The sequence below is a fragment of the Mustela erminea genome, chromosome 15 (assembly GCF_009829155.1).
Source record: "Mustela erminea isolate mMusErm1 chromosome 15, mMusErm1.Pri, whole genome shotgun sequence".
Classification (NCBI taxonomy): Eukaryota; Metazoa; Chordata; class Mammalia; order Carnivora; family Mustelidae; genus Mustela; species Mustela erminea.
In genome coordinates this window covers 84,391,063-84,413,187 of record NC_045628.1, presented here as the reverse complement: position 1 = coordinate 84,413,187, position 22,125 = coordinate 84,391,063, and the positions used below count along the sequence as shown (strand labels likewise).

Below are 22,125 nucleotides of genomic sequence, written 5' to 3'. Positions count from 1 at the left end.
ATTCATGTTATTTTTATATGTGCCTTTGAGTTGGTTTACTTTACCTTTAGAAGACCAAGAGCTTGCCTTTTCAAACTTGAAAAGTCATAAATCATGATAATGTTCAGTCATTGGGCTAATTCTTCTTTGGCAAAGAATATACTATGAAATTTATGGTTGGACTTTAATGAGCACTCCCTAGTTATAAATTAGAATCTTGGGTTAAACTGTGCTTTGTTTATTTCAGATGCTACCCTTGAGGCATGTGATAGTGTGGGTACAACTTGAAATACCTCCTGCCTCTTGTGTATTACATATTAATTTCAACTTGCTAATGACTATAGTGTTTATGTTGTGAATGGAATGGGACTCTTTCATTTGGTAATTTACAGTCCAATGTCCATTTATTTTAGAACAAATTGGAATTATCAGGAGGCTAAAGTTAATTTGTAACTCACAAGTAAGAAATCTTACAAGTCCCAGAACAAAGTGTGATATCTATTTAAACTGTGAGTACAGGGTCTATCTACAGTTTAGCATCTAAAGATCCTTCCCAAAGTCCATAAGGATGATTTCTCCAGACTTGATTGGTGCCAGTTGGGGGGAAAAAAAGGTGTTTTTCCTCATTTAAGTGTCTCTAAAGGGAGAAAGTGCAGTACATTTGATGCAGAATATGTAAAATTGAGCCTACTCACTCTTTCTTGCACTTTTCAACACAAAGTGAGCCCCTGATAGAACATCCAGGTAGGAGTATAGCTTGCCACTGTGTCACACAAACAAAAGATCAACAGGATCTGGAACTTCCATGATCATAGTTTCAAAGTACTGACTGGTGATTATCTTCCTACTAAATTTGAAAGGGATAATGTGTTTGACTGGACGGGTCATTAACCTTAGGAAAGAACTGGTCTGTTATTGGAAAAATGAAGGGAAAAAATTTCACCTGCATTTTCAAGGCTAATTTGCTTTTAACTTTCAAGGTAGAAAAGAATCATGGTAATTTTAAATATTCCACAAGCAATGACGGCATTTCATGGTATTTTTCTGGGAAGAATAGGTGAAAGGTTGCACAGTGCCCCAATTGTCTTTTATCAGATAAAAAAAGTTTTGTTGTACTGGGGTGGAAATCCAAGGGTGCTCAGATGTATGAGGTAGACTTGGGCAAACTTTTACACATAGGTAGTAAATTATAAAACTGTGTTATGTGCACTCATAGTGGAAGATCAACATACAGGCATACACAGGGCCTAACCTTAACCAGCTGTTAGGGTCTGAACTGTGTCCCCTGCAAATTCCTAAGTTGAAGCCCTGACCCCTAGTATCTCAGAATGTGAGAGTATTTGGTTAGTGCTCACTTCAGCAACACATATACTAAAATCGGAATGATACAGAGAAGATTAGCATGGCCCCTGCCCAAGGTTGACATGCAAATTCATGAATCGATCCTTTTTTTTTTTTAAAAAAGGGGGGGTTATTAGATTAAAACAAGTGCATTAAGATGGGTCTTAGTCTAATCTGACTGGTGTCCTTACAAGAAGGTATTAAGACACACAGGGGTGCCATGTGCAGAGGGACAACCATAGGAAGCAGCAGCAAGGAGGCACTGCTGCAAACGAAGGAGAGAGACCCAGCAGAAACAAACCCTGCTGATGCCTTGATCATGGACTTCCAACATCCAGAACTCTGAGAAAATAAATTTCTGTTGTTTGAACCACTTGGGCTGGGGTATTTTGTTTTGGCAGCCCTAGCAAACTAATACACCAGGATTAAGAAAGGCATCCTGGAAAAAAGGGTGGCTCGGGTTAAGAGGACTGTAGAAAGTCCATTTTAGAAAACAAAACAAAACAAAACAAAAACGGGTGCCCGGGTGGCTCAGTCAGTTAAACATCTGCCTTCAGCTCAAGTCATGAACTCAGGGGCCTGGGATCAAGCCCCATGTTTGGCTCCCTGCTCAGTGAGGACCCTGCTACTCCCTCTTCCTCTGCCCTTACCCTTGCTCATGCTCTGTCTCTCTTTCTCTCTCTCAGATAAATAAATAAAATATTTTAAAAAAAGAAAAAGAAAAAGAAAAAAACAAAACAGCTGTGTAAAGGCCTAGAGGTGAGAGAGATCATGATACTTTCCAGTGTCTTGAAAGAAATGAAGTATAGCCTGGGGCATAATATGCAAGTCAGGAGGGCAAAAAAAAAAAAAAAAAAAAAAAAAGGGAGATGTCATGGACATTAGTCACTTCTGGCTGTCTAAGATCTAAACACCCTTCCCATTTTAGGAAAATCCCAAAATCAGAAGAAGGAAGCTCAGAGGGAGCAGATACCCTGTCTCTGAGCTCTCAGAACAAGATATATTGACCTAAAGCCAGTTAGCTCGTGTTCCCATTGGGGACTCTGATTACGGATGGAGGAAAATGAATGGATGGTTAGAAATGGTTCATGGTGCCTAAAACCCAATGTCCAGTGGTAAGGCAAAACGTGCCAGTAACAACAGAATATAGCTATGTGACATCAAGTGTCCAATGAAAAGATGGCAGGAATCAAGTGGAGGGCAAGTATTAAGGTATCAAGATGACAGATGCCAGGGCACCTGGGTGGCTCAGTTGGTTAAGCATCTGCCTTTGGCTCAGGTCATGATCCCAGGGACCTGGTATGAAGCCCCACATCAGGCTCCCTGCTCAGCAGGGGGTTCTGCTTCTCCCTCTGCCTCTCCTCCCTGGCTTGTGCTCTCTCTCTTGCTCACTATCCCTCTCTCAAATAAATAAAATCTCTAAAAAAAAAAAAAGATGACAGATGCCTACAGCAATAGACTAAGTAAGGTGACCTACTTGCCCTGGTTTGCCCAGGATTTTCCTGATTTTGTAACTGAAAAACCCACATCCTGGGAACTCCCTCAGTCTTGAGCAAACTTAAGGGGTTGCTCTCTATAAGTCAGGCAGCTTGTTCCTCTGATCTGATTTTGTCTGTGCCTTACCTTCCTGGGTTTCTTTTGTTTTTCCAAGCCTTATTCCTTAGCCTCTCTAACAATTCTGTAAGTTACCTGATATCTTCCTAAAAAATTCCTTTTCTGCTTAAGCTAGAATGAATTGGTTTTTCTTGGCGCAGCCAAGAATCCTGTGAAGGGACTGTGAAGGGCCTTATAAGTCATGTTACGAGTTTAGACTTTGTCCAGAAGTCAAGGCAGAGTGGGGAGAGAGGGCACCAGTAGGTTCTAAACAGGGAATACTGTGATCAGCTTTTCACCTAAGGATGATCACTTTGGCTACGGTGTGACAATAAATTGAACAAGAGCAATATAGAAGAGTAAAGAGGAAGCAGTGAGAAAAATTAGGAAGTTATGGTAACCAGACAGACCAGAAAGCATGGTTGTCCAGAACCCCTAGGTATTAGGGAGATGGAGAGAAGAGGAATGACTGGAGAGAAATGTAGCAGGGTAGACAGAATAACTGATGACTGACAGACAACAGAGACCTTGAGCAGTATTGCAAGAGCATCAAGTCAATGCCAAAAACCAGACTGAACATATCCATCCTCAACCACCTTCCACTGAATAAAAGTCCACGAGGCTGGTGCCCACTTGTTCCTGGGTGCCCGCCGCTGCTAATGACCTGCCACTCCCATCAACAGCTGGCCACGAAGAAAGGGAACACTGTACGTCTCTTCCAGTTTCAGCACAATTCTGTTAGGACTACCTAACCTAGTGCCCATCCCCTCCCAGAGAGCGTCCAGTCTAAAGCCATTCCCTCCCACATCCCTGTTGTCCTTGATCACTACCCAGAGAGCAAGTCATTCGTGTCAGCAGCCATAACCTGGCCCAATACTTCCCCACGTCCACCAGAAATTTTGTCCAGTGTTGGTGGTATCCCCACATCTTCAAACTCTTTTCCCAGTATTCTCTCATCTCTCTGCTCTTTTATGGGGAAAACTGGCTGTCCTCCAAGGACAATGCTTCCCATGAAGCCCTCTTAGGTTACTCTCTCATTGCTCAGGGATCCCAGCGTCAGGAAGCAGGGTTAGTAGGTTCTCCTTGGCTTCCCCATATGACTTCCAGAGCACCAATTCCCCACCCTCTTGCAACCCTTCTGTGGCTGTGAATCTCAAGCCATCTGGTAAACCTTTATTCAACCTCTTCCGACTTTCTCCTTGCTTCCCCTCTCCACCTGACTTAGTATACTTTATTCCAGTGACCTCAACTCTGGACTCTGAATCCCAAATGGCTTCCTCCCGATCACACCTATCATCAAATCCTGGACCTTGTTACCATTTCAAAACTGCACTACTTCCATCATCACTCATGCAGAAAGCCTACTCTCCAATCTGCTGAAGTAACCCTACTGCAATTGTTCCTCCAACCTCATCAGCACTTCTAACCTGACTACTCTACTTTCCTCCTATTCATTAGCTCCCTTTAGTTCAGTTCCCCTTTAATTATATTAAATTTTATGTCTACTGTTAAAACCCATTTTTTCCCCTCTGCCCTTTCTTTGCAATTGCCTAACAAATTCTAACCCTGGATGAATCCTACCATTGCCTTTTTTTTTAGTATATGTGCTGTCAAAGCGAGCACGACCATTGCCTTTTTTTATGTCTGTACTTAGTGAAGATCAGTGGACAAAATGGGACCATGAGAGTCCTCATGGTACAAGTGCCCTCCTTAATACCCATCACCCATTTATCCCACCCCCACCCATGTCCCCGCCTCAACCCTTCTTTATTGTTAAGAGTCTCTTCTCTATTGTTAAGAGTCTCTTATGTTTTTTTTCTTTTTCTTTTATTTCCCCCCTTCCTGTTCGTTCATCTGTTTTGTTTCTTAAATTCTACATATGAGAGGGGCCCCTGGGTGGCTCAGTGGGTTAAGCCTCGGCCTTCGGCTCAGGTCATGATTTCAGGGTCCTGGGATCAGGCCCCACATCAGGCTCCCCCTGTTCTGCAGGGAGCCTGCTTCCCCCTCTCTCTCTGCCTGCCTACTTGCGACCTCTCTCTCTGTCAAATAAATAAATAAAATCTTTTAAAAATTCTAAATATGAGTGAAATCATATGGTATTTGTCTTTCTCTGACTTATTTTGCTTAGCATAATACACTCTAGCTCCATCTATGTTGTTGCAAATGTCAAAACTTCATTCTTTCTGATGGCTGAGTAATATTCCATTATGTATATATACCCCATCTTCTTGATGTTTATCAGTCAATGGACATTTCTGCTCTTTCCATAGTTTGGCTATTGTTGATCAAAATCTTTAAATTATGAATTTCTGAGGCCAAGTTCTAAGCTCTCTTTTCTCAGACCTCCACACCTTCCTCTCCAATAACAACCTCACGCACTCCCAGGCTCCAACTCCATCAATTTTTGAGAGACTGTGAATTCCAAATGTATATCTCCAGATGGAATCTCTTCTCTGAGCTTTACATCTTTATATATGGTTGCCTACTCAAACATCTCTATTTGCACATCTTAAAGACATCTGAAACTCAACATGTTCATGTTCAAAATGTAAAACTTCTTTTCTCTCAAATCTCCATATTAATTAGTAGTGCTAGAACATTTCCCCCATTGTTTGCACTAAATGTAAGATTCATGCTTTCTGCTTCTCATTCACCCCTGCCTCTATATGTAATTAATTACAAGCCCTGCCAATTTATTCAATAAATAATTGAGAGTCAACTATTTTCACGCACTTCCCTAGGCACTAAGGTATAGTCTACAACAACAAAAAATAAAAACCTCTGCTTTCTGTGGAGCTTTTATTTGAGAAATACAAGCTTTGTGACCCCAACATTTTGTCCAGCAATATGAGTGTATGTTCAGTAAGTGATAGCTACATAACAATATTTTAAGTGAAGGAGATGATTGACCCCTCTCTGGTTAGGTCATACCATGCTTAAAGAGCAATCAAGTATAAAGGAACTTAAATTTGTTTCCAGTAAATTTTTTTAAAAGATTTTATTTATTTGACAGAGAGAGAGAGAGAGAGATCACAAGTAAGCAGAGCATCAGGCAGAGAGAGAGGGGGAAGCAGTCTCCCTGCCGTGCAGAGAGCCTGATGTGGGGTTTGATCCCAGGACCCTGAGATCATGACCTGAGCCGAAGACAGAGGCTTAACCCACTGAGCCACCCAGGCTCAGTAATTTTTTTTTTTTTTTGAGAAAGCTAGAAATGTATAGAATTTTAGAGCTGTAGATAATTCTATAGAGTTATAGAACTAGAAATTCATAGAAATTTAGGCCTGAAGACCTAAAATTATAACAAAAATTGTCTAATATATTGAAGTGCAAGAACTTGAGAGAAGAGCTGTATGGTGCTCTCTAATTCAACAAATATGTAATAAACATATGCTTTCAGCCCGACATCATAGCTAGATACTGTCAAAAATTGTGTGAGTTTACCCTCTTTCCAATCTAACACAGTTTCATAAATGCTGCCAGAAAGTACCTGAACCAAAGGACTTTGTTCTTCAAAGCACAGCAAGCAGCCTGAGCTTCATATTCCTTTCAGTTCTCCTTGCCTCCCCAAGTCCCATGATGGTAGGCCAGGTGGATGCTGCACGTGCAACAGGTTTGTGTCACAGCTGAAGAACCCTGAACTTAGGAAACTTTAATCTTTTATAATGAACTGCAGGCCAAACTGGCTAGGCTTTGCTTCAGAGGGAGACGCTATCTTTTACATACTGGATAGCAACAAACCTGCCTTTTGCACGGTGCGGGACAGCTATGCCAATCATCCAAAGCTGTTCCCTATATTGGTCAGAGTTCTCTATGGAAAGAGGACCAAAATAATATATTTAATGAGATTTACTTTAAAGAATTGGCTCATGCAATTGTGGGACTTCCAAGTCCAAAATCTGCAGGGCAGGATAGCAGGCTGGAGACCTAGGGAAGGGTTGATGTGGCAGCTGGGGTCTGAAGGCAGCCTGGAGGCAGAATACTCTTTCCCTCCAGAGACATTGGTCTTTTCCCATAAGTCTTTTAACTGATTGGATGAGGCCCACCTACATGATGGGAGGTAATCAGCCGTATTCAAAGTTTACTGTTCTAATTGTTATCTGTGTCTTTAAAAATCCTCACAGCAACATCTGTAGTAGTGTTTGACAAAAAAAGTAGGTACTGTGGGCTAGTCCTGCTGACTCATTAAATTAACCACATTAGTCCAGAGATTCATAAAAAATTGTCCCTCTTTACTATGTGTCATTTTCCCCCTCAAGATAACCTTGTTAATATGATAATTAAAATATTACATTGACATACATATAACGTATTTTAAAAAACTGTCTCCCAACATGTACTTAATGTTTGAAATTCAGTAATTGCTGGTGTCTAGACCTCCCTTCCTGACTCCAATTAACCTTCAAAATCTAAAGCAAACCTTAATATTAAACATTAACAGTTAATATTAAACATTAAACAGAAATTATGCATTTCTCATTCATCCTGTGCATTTATTTTTAGTATGAACCTGGTTCTAGGTGCTTGGGACACAAAATTTCAGTTCCTGCCCTTTAAGACACTCACCAGACGAAAATACAAGAGCTTGGATAAGGTGTACACAGGGTGCCTGTGGGAACACCTAGACATGAGGAAGGAGGGAAGAAGCAGGCACAGCTGAGCAACTTCACAGGGTGACCAAAGTGGGCAGTGAGTGACGGCTACAAGAGATACTTAAGAATAAACTAGTATCATCCCCGGGTAATCCTGACTGATTTCATCAAGATTTATAAACTGTTGTTTTTTTTCCCTTCTTGCTCTAAATAGAATCCGCTCACTGGGTACCCCCATCCTGCTCCCACCATGCACGGGTCGCCCCGGCCTCCACTCGCGTCCCGCTCTGGGCCGGCCACGCCCCCGCCCGGCCGCACTCCTTTCCAGCCCCACCCCCACTTTCTCTCCACCCCGCCCGCCTCGCCTCGCCTCTCCCGCTTTTCCCCCGCCCCCGCTCTGGCGCGGAGGATTGTGGGAGCCGCTTCCTTGGATTCCGCGCGTGGCAACGACTTGGGCGCCGCGCTCTGGCCTACGCGTGCTCTTGGTAGATTTCTCGAGAAAGCCGCGTCGTACCCCGCTAGACTCACCGTCGCTCTGCTCCCCCTCGCTGGGAGGTAGGAGAAGGGCCCGGGGGCAAGGAGCGCCTCTGGCCGGCGCGCGCGGGGCGGTCCCGAGGCCGGGCACCTGGCGGCACGCCCCCGCGCGGGTCCCTGGCGCGCCGCTCGGGGCGGGGGTTTCATTTGCTGAGCGGCCCAGGCTGCCTACCGGCACTTCCTTCCCTCCCGCCTGCGGCTGGACGCGGCCTGCAGGCCCCGCGTCTGTCACTCTCAAGCGCGGGCGTTGCTTCCCCGAGTTTGCGTTACTCCTCTAAGCAGCTTTGGGCGGTGCTGCTCTGCACTTGTTGGCGGTACCAAATCAGTCACCCTACAGTAACCGGGAATTTCGAACCCAGATTAGACCTTTCCACCACCTCTGGAATTTTATAGGAGATACACTGAATATTCGTCTTTATTTTTGTGTGTTATTTAAAACTTTGAAAAAAATTGTAAAAGATTTTATTTATTGTATGTATAGAGATCACAAGTAGGCAGAGCAGCAGGCAGAGAGAGAGGGGCGGGAAGCAGGCTCCCTGCTGAGCAGAAAGCCTGATGTTGGGCTCAATCCTAGGACCCTGAGACCATGATCTGAGCCACCCAGGCGCCCCAGACTATTTGAAATTTTTAATAAAATGTTTAATACGTGAAATAGGAGAGGTCACAAAAGAAAGCATAAGCCTGTACTTAGCCTCACAAGGATGAAACAAATTTCCAAAGACTTGAAGTATTTTTCCAAGATTCTTTCTAGGGCTAAAATCCCACTTTTCCTTTTACCAAGTGGATTTTCTGCTTGTGACCTTTTGAGGAACTACAATAGACATCTTGGTTGTAGACTATCCAACTATCCCACTGACTAGTGGGAGTGTGTCATTCAAAAACAGACAGACTGGGGCACCTGGGTGGCTCAGTGAGTTAAAGTCTCTGCCTTCAGCTCGGGTCATGATCCCAGAGTCTTGGGATCGAGCCCCGCATCGGGCTCTCTGCTGGGCAGGGAGCCTGCTTCCTCCTCCTCCTCCTCTCTCTCTCTCTCTGCTTGCCTCTGTGCCTGCTTGTGATCGCTCTCTGTCAAATAAATAAATAAAATCTTAAAAAAGAAAATAAACTTTTGCATTTTTAAAAAAGTTGTTACTGACATTTAATTTATGTTGAAGTAGTGTTATCCCCAGATTGCTTCAACGCTAATGGGTTGATTTGTGAGAACTACTTTTGAACCCTTGGGGAATCCAGAGAACTGAAGTTGTAGTATTTGCTCTGCCACCTGTACTTCACCTTTCCTGGCCTCACTTTGCACATTTCTAAGATTAAATTGCGCAATAGATGTCTGTGCAGAAGGCCCAGATGTAAGCTAATTACATTGGGGTTGCAACCCAGCGAGAAGGGTATTTCTCTAGTTCTAAAAGTTGCTTTTCTTCATGATGTGCAAGTAAGTTGAACTGACCGAAATGGCGCTCATAATCAGAAAGTTCTCAAGGTGTGGTTCTCATATCAGCATCATCAACACCACTTGGGAACTTGTATCAGAAATGCACACTGTAAGGAATAGAGGGGATGGTGATGACTCCCACCCAGGACTTAAAGAATCATAAACTCTGCTGGTGAGGGAGTAACAATCTGTATTTTAACAGGCCCTTAGATTTCCATGCATGCTAAACTTTGAGAACCACTGGTTTAATATTCTCTGAGCTAAAGCTTCTAAGTTAAAATATTTTCTCCTATACCAATGACTTTTATTTTTCAAATTTTTATTTCTTGAAGTATAATTGACATGCACATTTCAGCTGTGCAACATAGTGTTTTGAAATTTATATACATCACAGAATGATCACCACAATAAATGTAGTTACCATCCGTCACCAAAGTTATTACCATATTATGGTCTCTATACTATAATGTACATCCTCATGACTTACTTATTTTATTACTGGGAGTTTGTATTCTTACGACTTTTAGTACTTTTGATGGTGTTTGGAATGAACATTTCTATCTGATTGCCGTTTTCTCTCATAGTTTTCATCTCTAAAGAAAGATTAACTCAAAAGACCTAAGTATAAGAGCTAAAGCCATAAAGCTCTTAAAATAAAACAGATGTAAATCTTCTTGATCTGGGATTAGGCAGTGGGGTTTTTTTTGTTGTTGTTGTTTGTTTGTTTGTTTTAGATGCAACACCAAAAGCATAAGCAACCAAGGAAAAAATGGAGAAGCTATACATGATCAAAATTCAAAGGACACTTCAAAGGGTACTATCAAGAAAATGAAAGGACAGCACATACAATGGGATAAAAATATTTGCAAATCGATCTGATAAGGTCTAGTATCCAGAATATATAAAAAATTTTTGTAAATCAGATAAGACAAATAACTCAATTTTTAAAAATGGGCAAAGCATCTGAGCAAAGTTTATCCAAAGAGATATGGTCAATAAGTGTACGAAAAGATGCAAAACATCATTTGTCTCCAAGGAAGTGCAAATCAAAACCACAAAGATACCATTATATACCCATTAGAATGGCAATAATCAAAAAGCAGCAATAACAAGTATTGGCTAGGACATGGAGAAATTGGAACCTTTGTACATTGCTGGTGGAATGTAAAATGTGCAGCCCCTTTGGAGTCCAGCAGCTTCTCCAAGAATTAAACGTAGAGTTGCCACATGACCCAACAATGCCATTCCTAGGTATACACTCAATAGAATTGAAAATTTATGTCCACACTAAACTCACACAAATGTTCATAGAAGTATTATTCATAATAACTTTAAAGGGAACCAATGCAAATGTCAGTTAACTAATAAATAGATAAAATATTACTCAACCACAAAAAGGAATGAAGTACTGGTGTGTGCTGCAGCATAGACACACCTTGAAAACATTATACTAAGTGAAAGAAGCCAGGCATAAAAGACTACATATTTGATGATTCCATATGAAATATCCAGAATTGGCAAATCCATAGAGACAAAGTAGATTAGTGCCATAGGCTGAGTGGAGGGAGGAATGGCGAGTAGTTACCAGAAGGGTCCCAGATTTCTTTTGGAGTGATGAGAGTGTTCTGGAATTAGATAGTGGTGGTAAATGCAGAACGTTGTGAATATACTAAAAACCACCAAATTGTACACCTTTAAAGTAAATTTTGTGGTATGTGAATTATACAAAAAATTAATAATTTTATATTTCACATAACTTTTTTTTAAAGGTTACAAGTAGCCACATAGGTTTGGCATTATTCTGAGCAATAAGATAAAGCTGAAATTTTTGTCTGAATTTACTGGCACACTTAAAATTGTACAAGCTGTAAAGAAAATATGGAATTTAAGATAAAGTAGTTCAGTACTACATTTCTTGGGTAACCCCCAAACTGTCTAAAATATTTCTCAGTTTGAATGATTACTTATCCAAGAATTCTTCCCAAATTCTCTAGTAATTACAGCATTTACTTAGAGTATATGTATACAGTAATTATATTTTCCCCCCACTTTTTCTTTTTAAAGATTTTATTTATTTATTGTACAGAGATCACAAGTAGGCAGAGAGGCAGGCAGAGAGAGAGAGAGAGAGAGGGAGAGAGAGGAGGGGAAGCAGGCTCCCTGCTGAGCAGAGAGCTGATGCAGGGCTAGATCCCAGGACCCTGAGATCATGACCTGAGCTGAAGGCAGAGGCTTAACCCACTTAGCCACCCAGGCACCCCCACACACTTTTTATGTTACTTTTCTCTGACATCTGTTTTATTCTGTCTTGCATTTTTTCCTCAACATTTTATTACGGAAATTTTCAAATGTATAGTAAAGCTTAAAGAATTTTACAGGGAATGTCATACCTGCTCCATAGATTCTACAATTAACATTTTTCTATACTTGCTTTATCACAGACCTATATATTTATCCATGTTATTTTTTAAAAAATTTTTAAAGATTTTAATTGTTTGACAGGGTGAGAGACAGTGAGAGAGGGAACACAAGCAGGGGAAATGGTAGAAGCAGGCTTCCTTCCCAGCAGGGAGCCCAGTATGAGGCTTGATCCCAGAATCCTAGGATCATGACCTGAGCCGAAGGCAGACAGTTAGTGACTGAGCCACCCAGGCACCCCTTTTTATGGGGCATCTTTTTTATGCACATCAAACTAAATTATAGATCTTAAGCTTTCCCTTAAATACTTAGGTAGGCATATTATAGTTTGATATTTATTTACAGTTTTTTTCTTTCAAGAAAAAAATGTACAATGAAAAGAAAAATTTCAAGTATGCATCTGTTGAGTTTTTACAAGTATCTATACCAGTATAACCCAAACCTGTCAGGATATAGAATATTTGTCACCCTAGAAAATTATATAATCATGCACTTTTTCATTCAGTCTCTAATCTCAATGCCTAAAAATCAACCACTCTTCTGATTGTTTTCCACAATAGTTTTGCCTGTCCTAGAATTTTAAAACAAAACAACCCATAAGGTACAGTTTTGTGAGGCTTATTTCACTCAACATAATTCTTCCATATTATATGTCATTAGTGCACTATTTTTTTATTGCTGAGTAATACTTGGTTGCATAAATATGGCACATTGGCTTATCCATTCTGTTGATAGGCACCTGGTCCATTTCTAGTTTTTGGCATTTTTGTAGACCAATGTTTTTATTTCTCTCAGGTAAATACTTGGAGTGGAGTTGCTGAGTCATAAGAAATAAATGTTAATTTGGGACGCCTGGGTGGCTCAGTTGGTTGGACGACTGCCTTCGGCTCAGGTCATGATCCCGGAGTCCCGGGATCGAGTCCCGCATCAGGCTCCCAGCTCCATGGGGAGTCTGCTTCGCTCTCTGACCTTCTCCTCGCTCATGCTCTCTCTCACTGTTTCTCTCTCAAATAAATAAATAAAATCTTAAAAAAAAAAAAAAGAAAGAAATGTTAATTTTATGAAACTGCCAGACTTTTTTTCCCCAAATTTGCACTATAGTACACCCCGATAACAATGTATGACTATTTAGATTACTCCATCTCTGCTGACCTTTTGTGGGTTTGGTTTTTTAAATTTAACCATTGTGGTGGGTGTATAGTGGTTTCTGCATTGCTTTGTAATTAACATACCTTCTTCTGCATTTGATACTAAGCTCTTTGAAAATAAGGGCAACCAACTGTACTTCTCTCACGCTTGTCACTGTCCTTTTAATGTAAAAAGTGTGGGATAAATTTGAAATGAGAGCAATGAATGAATGTTTTGACACCTGGTTTTCAGAATTTGATATGAAAAAAATCTTAAGTCATAAAAATATGTAGCAGTAAATTTGACCAGGATGTTGTTAAGTAGTTATATTTTGTTTCAATTAAGATTTCATATAACAAGAACATATTTATACTGCCAGTTTTTCATAGGTACAAATGATGCAAAATGTACACCTGGCCCCAGAGACAGATGAAGATGATCTTTATTCTGGTTATAATGACTACAATCCAACCTATGATACTGAGGTAAAAACAAAACAAAACAAAAAAAAAACTGAATATTTTATGTTTGTCTTTGTTAACCAGCTGGTTCATGAAAACTTCGGGTTTGAGTGTTCTGCTTTATTTTGCTTTAGATTAAATAAACTGGTTAAAAGCCTAGAAAAGTGCTGTTACTGAAGTCTGTACTAACTTCTACTAATAGTACTAATTTCAGCAAAAGGGAAAATCATGAGAAAGGCTATATAAACAAATTAGGATTAATTATATACTTGCGTTTTCCAGCACTAGCTATCTCAATGTGTAAGTAAAAAGATCTAAGTCGCTTGAGGCATCTAAAACCAGTTTTTTTTAATGCTGTAAGTGTGAAATGTCGTATAGTGATTTTTTCTTTTAATTAAATTATGATTATTTTATAGAAAACTTAGGAAATAGAAATAAGTGTAAAGAAAAATTAAAATTAAAGGAATGTTAGCCATCCAGAAGTAAATGTTAACTAGCATATGCATATCTGACCAAACATTTCCTTATGTAAATTTATGTGTATCTGTATATTTTGGTTAAAATGGTATCATTAATCATCTGTTTATATCCATCTATATCCACTTAAACTTTAAAAAAAGATGAAATTGTTAAGACAAATACTTGAATTTTTAAAAAATATTTGAGTATTTTACTTTATATCATTATGAGAGTTAGAGTTTCTAAACTGTAAAACAGAAGAAAACTTTTTTATAAAGTTACCTTGAATGAGCGTGTGAATAAAGTAAGGGTGAGGGATATGGTTGTTAATTTTTTTGCTAGTATATAATAATCAAATACTAGCATTTATAGGACTTTATATGAATTTAGGAAATCTTATTCTAGAGTTTTTTTAAATTGCTTTAGTAACTTTTCAATTGTTTTTTCCTCTGGAGAAGAAGTAGTCTGTGAATGTGAGATCTGGAAAGAAAACAAGGAAAGAAAATAGAAACCATTCATTTAACTATATGAAATAAAAATCTAAGACATATAATCATTTGAGATAATTTGAAAAACTTGAAAGTTTGGAGAGAAATGAAACAATGTAAATCCTATCACCCAAATTAATTATAGATTGATATAATTAATCACTTGACATTTTGCTGTATTCCGTCTTTTAATATACACAGGTGTTTCCCTTCTTGTGTATACTGTAGATATGTAGATATGATTATGTGGACTCCTTTTAAAAACTTATACTTTGCTGTATTCTGTCTTTTAATATACACAGGTGTTTCCCTCCTTGTGTATAATGTAGATACGTAGATATGATTATGTGGACTCCTTTTTAAAAACTTACACTAAAACATAGGTGTTTTACTAAGTTTGCATAGATTTTGAAAATAACTGAGCCCTTCCCCTTTTTCCCAGTTTTAAAATTTGTATGTATAAAGAAATGTACATGCTCAGTGTTGAAAACAAAATTATCCATAATCCCATCACTCCAAAATAACTACTGTTAATATTTTCTTGCATTGTCCTTCCTTCATGCATACATGTACAGTTTTCCTTTAGCATCTTTGGAATTGAACTAGCATTTACTTTTCTGTTTGCTTTCGTATATTCAGCTACATCATAAACAGTAACTCGTGATGCTAAGAATTTAAATACAGTTGACCCTTTAATAACATGGAGTTTAGGGACACTGATTTACCTCATTCCCCCCCATGCAATCAAAAATCTACATACAACTTTTGACACCCCCAAAACATAACTACTAATAGCCCACTGTTGACCAGAGGCCTTACTGATAACATCATCAATTAACACATATTTTTATGTTTTATATATCATATACTGTATCCTTACAATAATATCTTTTTCTTAATTTTTTCAATACTTTTAGGCTGGATGGCTTGCAAGTTTTTTCAAATTGTCACAAGTCTCCAAAAATTTCCCAATGTGTTAATTGGGGAAAAATCCACGTATAATTAGACCCATGCAGTTCAAACCTGTGTTGTTCAAGGTCAACTGTATAATTTTAATTGCTGCATTTTACTAAATATGTATAGATGATTAGAACTATTTTCAGATTACAGGATATTTATTTCCAGTTTTCTACTGTTCTAAATAACTATGCAGTGAACAATTTTATGCATAAATGATTTTCTATATTTTGAGTGAACATTTCCTTGGCTAGAGTCCCAGAAGTGGAATTAATAGATCATGAATATGACCACCTCTAAAGCACCAGAGAAACTTCCTAACTTCTCAGGTCATCACAGTGTGGTTTCATTGTTTAATTCAAAGAGAATATTCAGAATGCCAGACACAAAAATTAATTAAATAGTAAAATAAAAATGACGTTTGGTTTACTCACAGTTTTTGTATATCTTAATTAATTGGAATAATAACAAGCTCCATATGTAAATAAATTGAAAGTTTCTAAGATGTTGAAGATTATGCAAATTACTAATAAAATTGCAAACAAAAATTACAAAAGTTGTGTTAGTTTGGTATTTGTAAGTTGAGAGTTTGTTGACAGTTTTTTAATTTGTCGTTTAGTTAAAGTTCACCAAGTTCATTAATAAAATTTTACTTATCGTTTAGGAATATTGGAAGCTTCCTTTTCGTAAGGCATCTGCCAAAGTAGTATAACTAATTGTGCTGAAGGTTGCCTTTTGCTTTATACTTCATATGAAAATTGCCTGGTTTCCATGAGTAACTGAAAATTGTGTACTTACTAATTTTCTGTAGTTGATATGGAGGTTATCAAGATTATTTAAGGTAAAAATTAAAGAATGCTTGGACATAATAAAATCACATTTAAAGTGCATCTTATTCTCTAACACTGAAAAGAAAAAAAATTTTTAAAATAGAAAAAATAAAATGCATTTTATTAACATCCTAGTTATATAAACATTTTACTTTGCAGAGGTTTTAAAAGTTAACTGATAGTTATCTTTTTTAATTTTTTTTTTAACAATCAGAAGTACATTCTTTGGGAAGTAGACTGAAATAAATCAGAGGCAAGTCTGACAGTTGCCTATAACATCTCTATGAAGAGTTAGAGCCAGAGTTTGTGTTGGTGAAGGAGTAGGAAATAAAGGCTGGTTAGAAGGTTGTGGTTGGCAAAACTGGGTGCTTTTGAGAGAGTTTAAAACATTTGTATCTTGCTCTTGATCAATACTACTATCCTCACCTTTCCTGATGAAGAATATGAGTACATGCAGGAGTCAGCAAAGCATAATAACATTTTATTTCAACTGAGGCTTTGTCTCCAAATGGGACAGCAGGTTGGACCCTGTGGAGCCTTCTGTTTGCTCAGCTCCGGTCTGAATTCCAGAATTTACTTCAGCAAAATGAAATGTCCTAAGGCTTTTTCAGGATGGGGCTAGTAACCATGGTCCCCGAATATGGAAGAAGTGAAGGGAGGGAGAGAGGACAGAGAGAGGGAGAGAAAGAGATGGTTCTCTGCTCTTACTGCTCTAGCTCTTTGGAAGAAAGAAGAATAAAGGCCATATCCTTGTGTACTTGATATTTTATCCAAGCATAATGATACCACAAATTTAAATCGTGGCCAATAAGATAAGATACCCTAACAGTTGACTGACATTACCAGTATTCCTCTTCCTAGACAAGGAAGGAGCCTTGATATTAGGGAAGCTTGAGGGGGGAGCTTTGAGGGTAAGAGTCCTTGAGCTGCTATCTGGGTACCAACAGATGGAGTGAGATGAATTACAGAGGATCATGAATACCAAACAGAAGACATTAAACTTATTTTCCTTAATTCTCACTTCATGTTGTTAAATTGTTGAATTTGCTTATTCGTTTTAGGAATTAGAGAATGACACAGCTTTTCAGCAAGCAGTGAGAACTAGTCATGGCAGAAGACCTCCAGTAAGTGAAATTTTTTTGTTGTTGTTGTGATAAAAAAAAACACATAACATAAAATTTGCCATCTTAGCCACTTTTTATTTTATTTTATTTTAAAATTCCAGTTGTTAATAGTGTTATATTAGTTTCAGGTGTAGCATACAGTGAATAAACAGTTACATATATCACCTAGTGCTTATCACATCAAGTGCCCCCTTAATCCTCGTCACCTATTTCACACACCCTTCCCCCCCATAACCATCAATTTATTCTCTATTGCTAAGAATCTGTTTCTTGATTTGTCTTTTTTTCCCTTTGCTCATTTGTTTTGTTTCATAAATTCCACATGTGAATGAAATCAAATGACATTTGTCTTTCTCTGTCTTATTCTCCTTAGCATTATGCTCCCTAGCTCCTTCCATTTCCTTGCAAATGGCAAGATTTCATTCTTTTATATGGATGAATAATTTTCCATTTTATATATATACCATCTCCTTATCCATTCATCAATCGTTGGACACTTAGGCTGCTTCCATAATTTGGCTGTTGTAAATGATGCTATTTTAAACATAGGGGTGAACAAATCCCTTTGAATTAATGTTTTTATTTTCTTTGGGTAAATACTCAGTAGTGCAATTGCTGGATCATAGAGTAGTTCTATTACTAACTTTTTGACATACCTCCATACTGTTATCTACAGTGGTTGTACCAGTTTGTATTCCCACTAACAATGCAAGGATGTTTCTTTTTCTCCACATCCTGGCCAATACCTGTTGTTTCTTATGTTGTTGATTTTAGCCACTCTAACAGGTGTGAGGTGGTAGCTCACTGTAGTTTTGATTTGAATTTCCCAGGTGGTAAGTGATGATGATCGCTTGAGTTTTATAAGTTATTTATGTATTTTGGATAGTAACTTTATTGGATAAGTCATTTACAAATATCTTCTCCCCTTCCATAGTTTGCCTTTAGTTTTTTAGATTGCTTCCTTTGCTGTGCAGAAAGCCTTTTATTTTGATATAGTCCCAGTAGTTTATTTTTGCTTTAATTTCCCTTGCCTCAGGAGACCTATTTAGAAAAAAGTTGCAGTGGCCAATACCAGAGAAATTACTGCTTGTGCTTTTTTCAAGGACTTCTATGGTTTCAGATCTCACATTTAGGATTTTAATCCATTTTGAGTTTATTTTGTTTATGGTAAAAGAGAATGGTCCAGTTTCATTCTTTTGCATGTGGCTGTCCAGTTTTCCCAGCACTACTTATTGAAGAGGCTGTCTTTTTTCCAATAGATATTTTCCTGCTTTTTTGAAGATTAATTGGCCATATAGTTGTGAGGTCATTTCTGGGTTTTCTGTTCTGTTCCATTGATGTACTTGTCTATTTTTGTGCCAGGACCATACTCTTTGGCTTACTACAGCTCTGTAAAATAACCTGAAGTCTGGAATTGTGATGCCTCCAACTTGGCTTTTCTTTTCCAAGATTGCTGTCGCTATTTGGGGTCTTTGGAACAATTTTGGAATTTCGGAATTGTTCTTGTTCTGTGAAAAATGCTCTCGGTTTTGATAGGAATTGCATTAAATGTATAGATTGCTTTGAATAGTATCAACATTTTAACGATATTTTTTCTTCTAATCAGAATGTCTTTGGATTTCTGCAGTTTCTTACATCAGTGTTTGACAGTTTTCAGAATACAGGTCTTTCTAACTTTTGTTAGGTTTATTCCTAGGTATCTTTATTTTTCTTTATTTTTGGTAGCAATGGGATTGGTTCCTTAATTTCTCTTTCTGCTGCTTCATTATAGAAACACAACAAATTGCTGTATGTTGATTTTATGTCCTGTGACTATACTGAAATCATTTATCACTTTTACCAGTCTTTTGGTGGAGTGTCTTGGGTTTTCTATATAGAATATCATGTCCCTTGCAAATAGTGAAAGTTTCATTTCTTCCTTGCCAATTTGGATTTGACCTATATGTCTTTTTGTTGTTTGATTGCTATGGCTAAAACTTCTAGTACATGTTTAATAAAAGTTGTGAAAGTGGACATCCCTGTCTTATTCCTTTTTAATTTTTTTTAAAAGATTTTATTTATTTATTTCACAAACAGAGATCACAAATAGGCAGAGAGACTGGCAGAGAGAGGCTGGGGCAGGGAAGCAGGCTTCCTGCTGAGCAGAGAGCCCGATGCAGGGCTCAATCCCAGCACCCTGGGATCATGACCTGAGCCAAAGGCAGAGGCTTTAACCCACTGAGCCACCCAGGCACCCGTCCTTTTTTATTTTTTTATTTATTATTTTTTTCTTTTTTCTTTCTAGTTTAATTTTTTTATTAGCATGTAATGTATTATTTGTTTTAGGGGTACAGGTCTATGACTCATCAGTCTTACACAATTCACAGCACTCACCATAGTACATACCCTCCCCAATGTCCATCACACAGCCATCCCTTCCCTCCTCCTTGCCTCCGTTCCAGCAGCCCTTGGTTTGTTTCCTGAGATTAAGAGTCTCTTATGGTTTGTCTCCCTCTCTGGTTTCGTCTTACTTCATTTTTCCCTCCCTTCCCCTATAATCCTTTGTCTTGTTTCTCAAATTCCTCATATCAGTGAGATCATATGATAATTGTCTTTCTCTGCTTGACTTATTTTGCTTAGCATAATCCCTTCTAAGTCCATCCACATCATTGAAAATGGCAAGATTTCATTTTTTGATGGCTACATAATATTCCATTATATATATTTATATACCACATCTTCTTTATCCATTTACCTGTTGATGGACATCTAGGCTCTTAATATAGTTTGGCTATTGTGGAGATTGCTTTTGCAAATATTTGGGTGCATGTGTCCCTTCAGATCACTACATTTATATTTTGGGGGTAAATATCCAGTAGTGCAATTGTTGGGTCATAGGGTAGCTCTATTTTTAACTTTTTGAGGAACCCTCATACTGTTTTCCAAAGGGCTCCACCAGCTTGCATTCCCGTCAACAGTGTAGGTGAGTTCCCCTTTCTCCCTATCCTCACCAACATCTGTTGTTTCCTGACCTGTTAATTTTAGCTTTACTGACTGGTGTGAAGTGGTATCTCATTGTGGTTTTGATTTGTATTTCCCTGATGCCGAGTGATGCTGAGCACTTTTTCATGTGTCTGTTGGCCATCTGGATGTCATCTTTGCAGAAATGTCTGTTTATGTCTTCTGCCCATTTCTTGATTGCATTCTTTGTTCTTCGGGTGTTGAGTTTGTTAAGTTCTTTATATATTTTGGATACTAGCCCTTCATCTGATATGTCATTTGTGAGTATCTTCTCCCATTCCATCAGTTGTCTTTTGGTTTTGTTGACTTTTTCTTTTGCTGTGCAAAAGCTTTTGATCTTGATGAAGTCCCAGTAGTTTGTTTTTGCCCTTGCTTCCCTTGCCTTTGGTGATATTTCTAGGAAGAAGTTGCTATAGCTGAGGCCAAAGAGGTTGCTGCCTGTGTTCTCCTCAAGGATTTTGATGGATTCCTGTCTCACACTGAGGTCTTTCATCCATTTTGTGTCTATTTTTGTGTGTGCTGTAAGGAAATGGTCCAAATTCATTCTTCTGCATGTGGCTGTCCAGTTTTCCCAACACCAATTGTTGAAGAGACTTTTTTCCTTCCGTTGGACATTTTTTCCTACTTTGTTGAAGATTAGTTGACCATAGAGTTGAGGGTCCATTTCTGGGCTCTCTGTTCTGTTCCATTGATCTATGTGTCCATTTTTATGCCAGTACAAAATACTGTCTTTATGATTACAGCTTGGCAATAGAACTTGAAGTCTGGCATTGTGATGCTGCCAACTTTGGCTTTCCTTTTCAACATTCCTCTGGCTATTCAGGGTCTTTTCTGGTTCTATACAAATTTTAGGTTTATTTGTTCCATTTCTTTGAAAAAAAGTTGATGGTATTTTGATAGGGATTGTATTAAATGTGTAGATTATTCTGGGTTGCATAGACATTTTCACAATATTTGTTCTTCTAATCCATGAGCATGGAACGTTTTCTATTTCTTTGTGTCTTCATCAATTTCTTTCATGAGTATTCTGTACTTCTCTGAGTACAGATTCTTTGCCTCTTTGGTTAGATTTATTCATAGGTATCTTATGGTTTTGGGTGCAACTGTAAATGGGATTGACTCCTTAACTTCTCTTTCTTCTGTCTTGTTGTTGGTATATAGAAATGTCACTGATTTCTTTACATTAATTTTATATCCTGACAGTTTACTGAATTTCTGTATGACTTCTAGCAGTTTTGGGGTGGAGTCTTTTGGGTTTTCCATGTGAAGAATCACATCATCTGCAAAGAATGAAAGTTTGACTACATCTTTGCTGATTTGGACGCCTTTAATTTCTTTTTGTTATCTTATTGCTGAGGTTAGGACTTCTAGTACTATTATGAATATCAGCAGTGGTAGTGGACAACCCTGCTGTGCTCCTGACCTCAGGGGAAAAGCTCTCAGTTTTGCCCCATGACAATGGTACTTGCTGTGGGGTTTTTCTAGATAGCTTTTATGATATTGAGGTATGTACCCTCTATCCCTACACTTTGAAAAGTTTTGATCAAGAAAGTATCCTGGGGGCGCCTGGGTGGCTCAGTGGGTTAAGCCGCTGCCTTCGGCTCAGGTCATGATCTCAGGGTTCTGGGATCGAGTCCCGCATCGGGCTTTCTGCTCAGCAGGGAGCCTGCTTCCTCCTCTCTCTCTGCCTGCCTCTCTGCCTACTTGTGATCTCTCTCTGTCAAATAAATAAATAAAATCTTTGAAAAAAAAAACAACTTTAAAAAAAAAAAAAGAAAGGATTCTGTACTTTGTCAAA

The 22,125-nt window shown here is 38.4% G+C and overlaps 1 protein-coding gene and 1 non-coding gene across 6 annotated transcripts in view; both read left to right on the top strand.

Annotated features, from left to right (window-relative positions):
* Positions 1 to 1,326: 1,326 nt before the first annotated feature.
* On the top strand, positions 1,327 to 1,433 carry LOC116574696. Its single transcript, XR_004279445.1, has one exon. It is a non-coding gene; the product is annotated as a U6 spliceosomal RNA (small nuclear RNA).
* Positions 1,434 to 7,881: 6,448 nt separating this feature from the next.
* Positions 7,882 to 22,125, top strand: part of IFT88 (intraflagellar transport 88) — a 151,878-nt gene continuing 137,634 nt past the window's right edge. For 3 of the 5 annotated variants that reach the window (XM_032314581.1, XM_032314580.1, XM_032314578.1), the window contains exons 1-3: positions 7,883 to 8,057; positions 13,388 to 13,493; positions 17,265 to 17,327. In XM_032314581.1, coding sequence (XP_032170472.1) covers positions 13,404 to 13,493; positions 17,265 to 17,327 — 153 coding nt within the window. In that variant the 5' untranslated portion in view covers positions 7,883 to 8,057; positions 13,388 to 13,403. Of the gene's footprint in view, positions 8,058 to 13,387; positions 13,494 to 17,264; positions 17,328 to 22,125 lie in introns of all 5 variants that reach the window. The other 2 variants (XM_032314582.1, XM_032314579.1) reach the window with 2 other exon arrangements.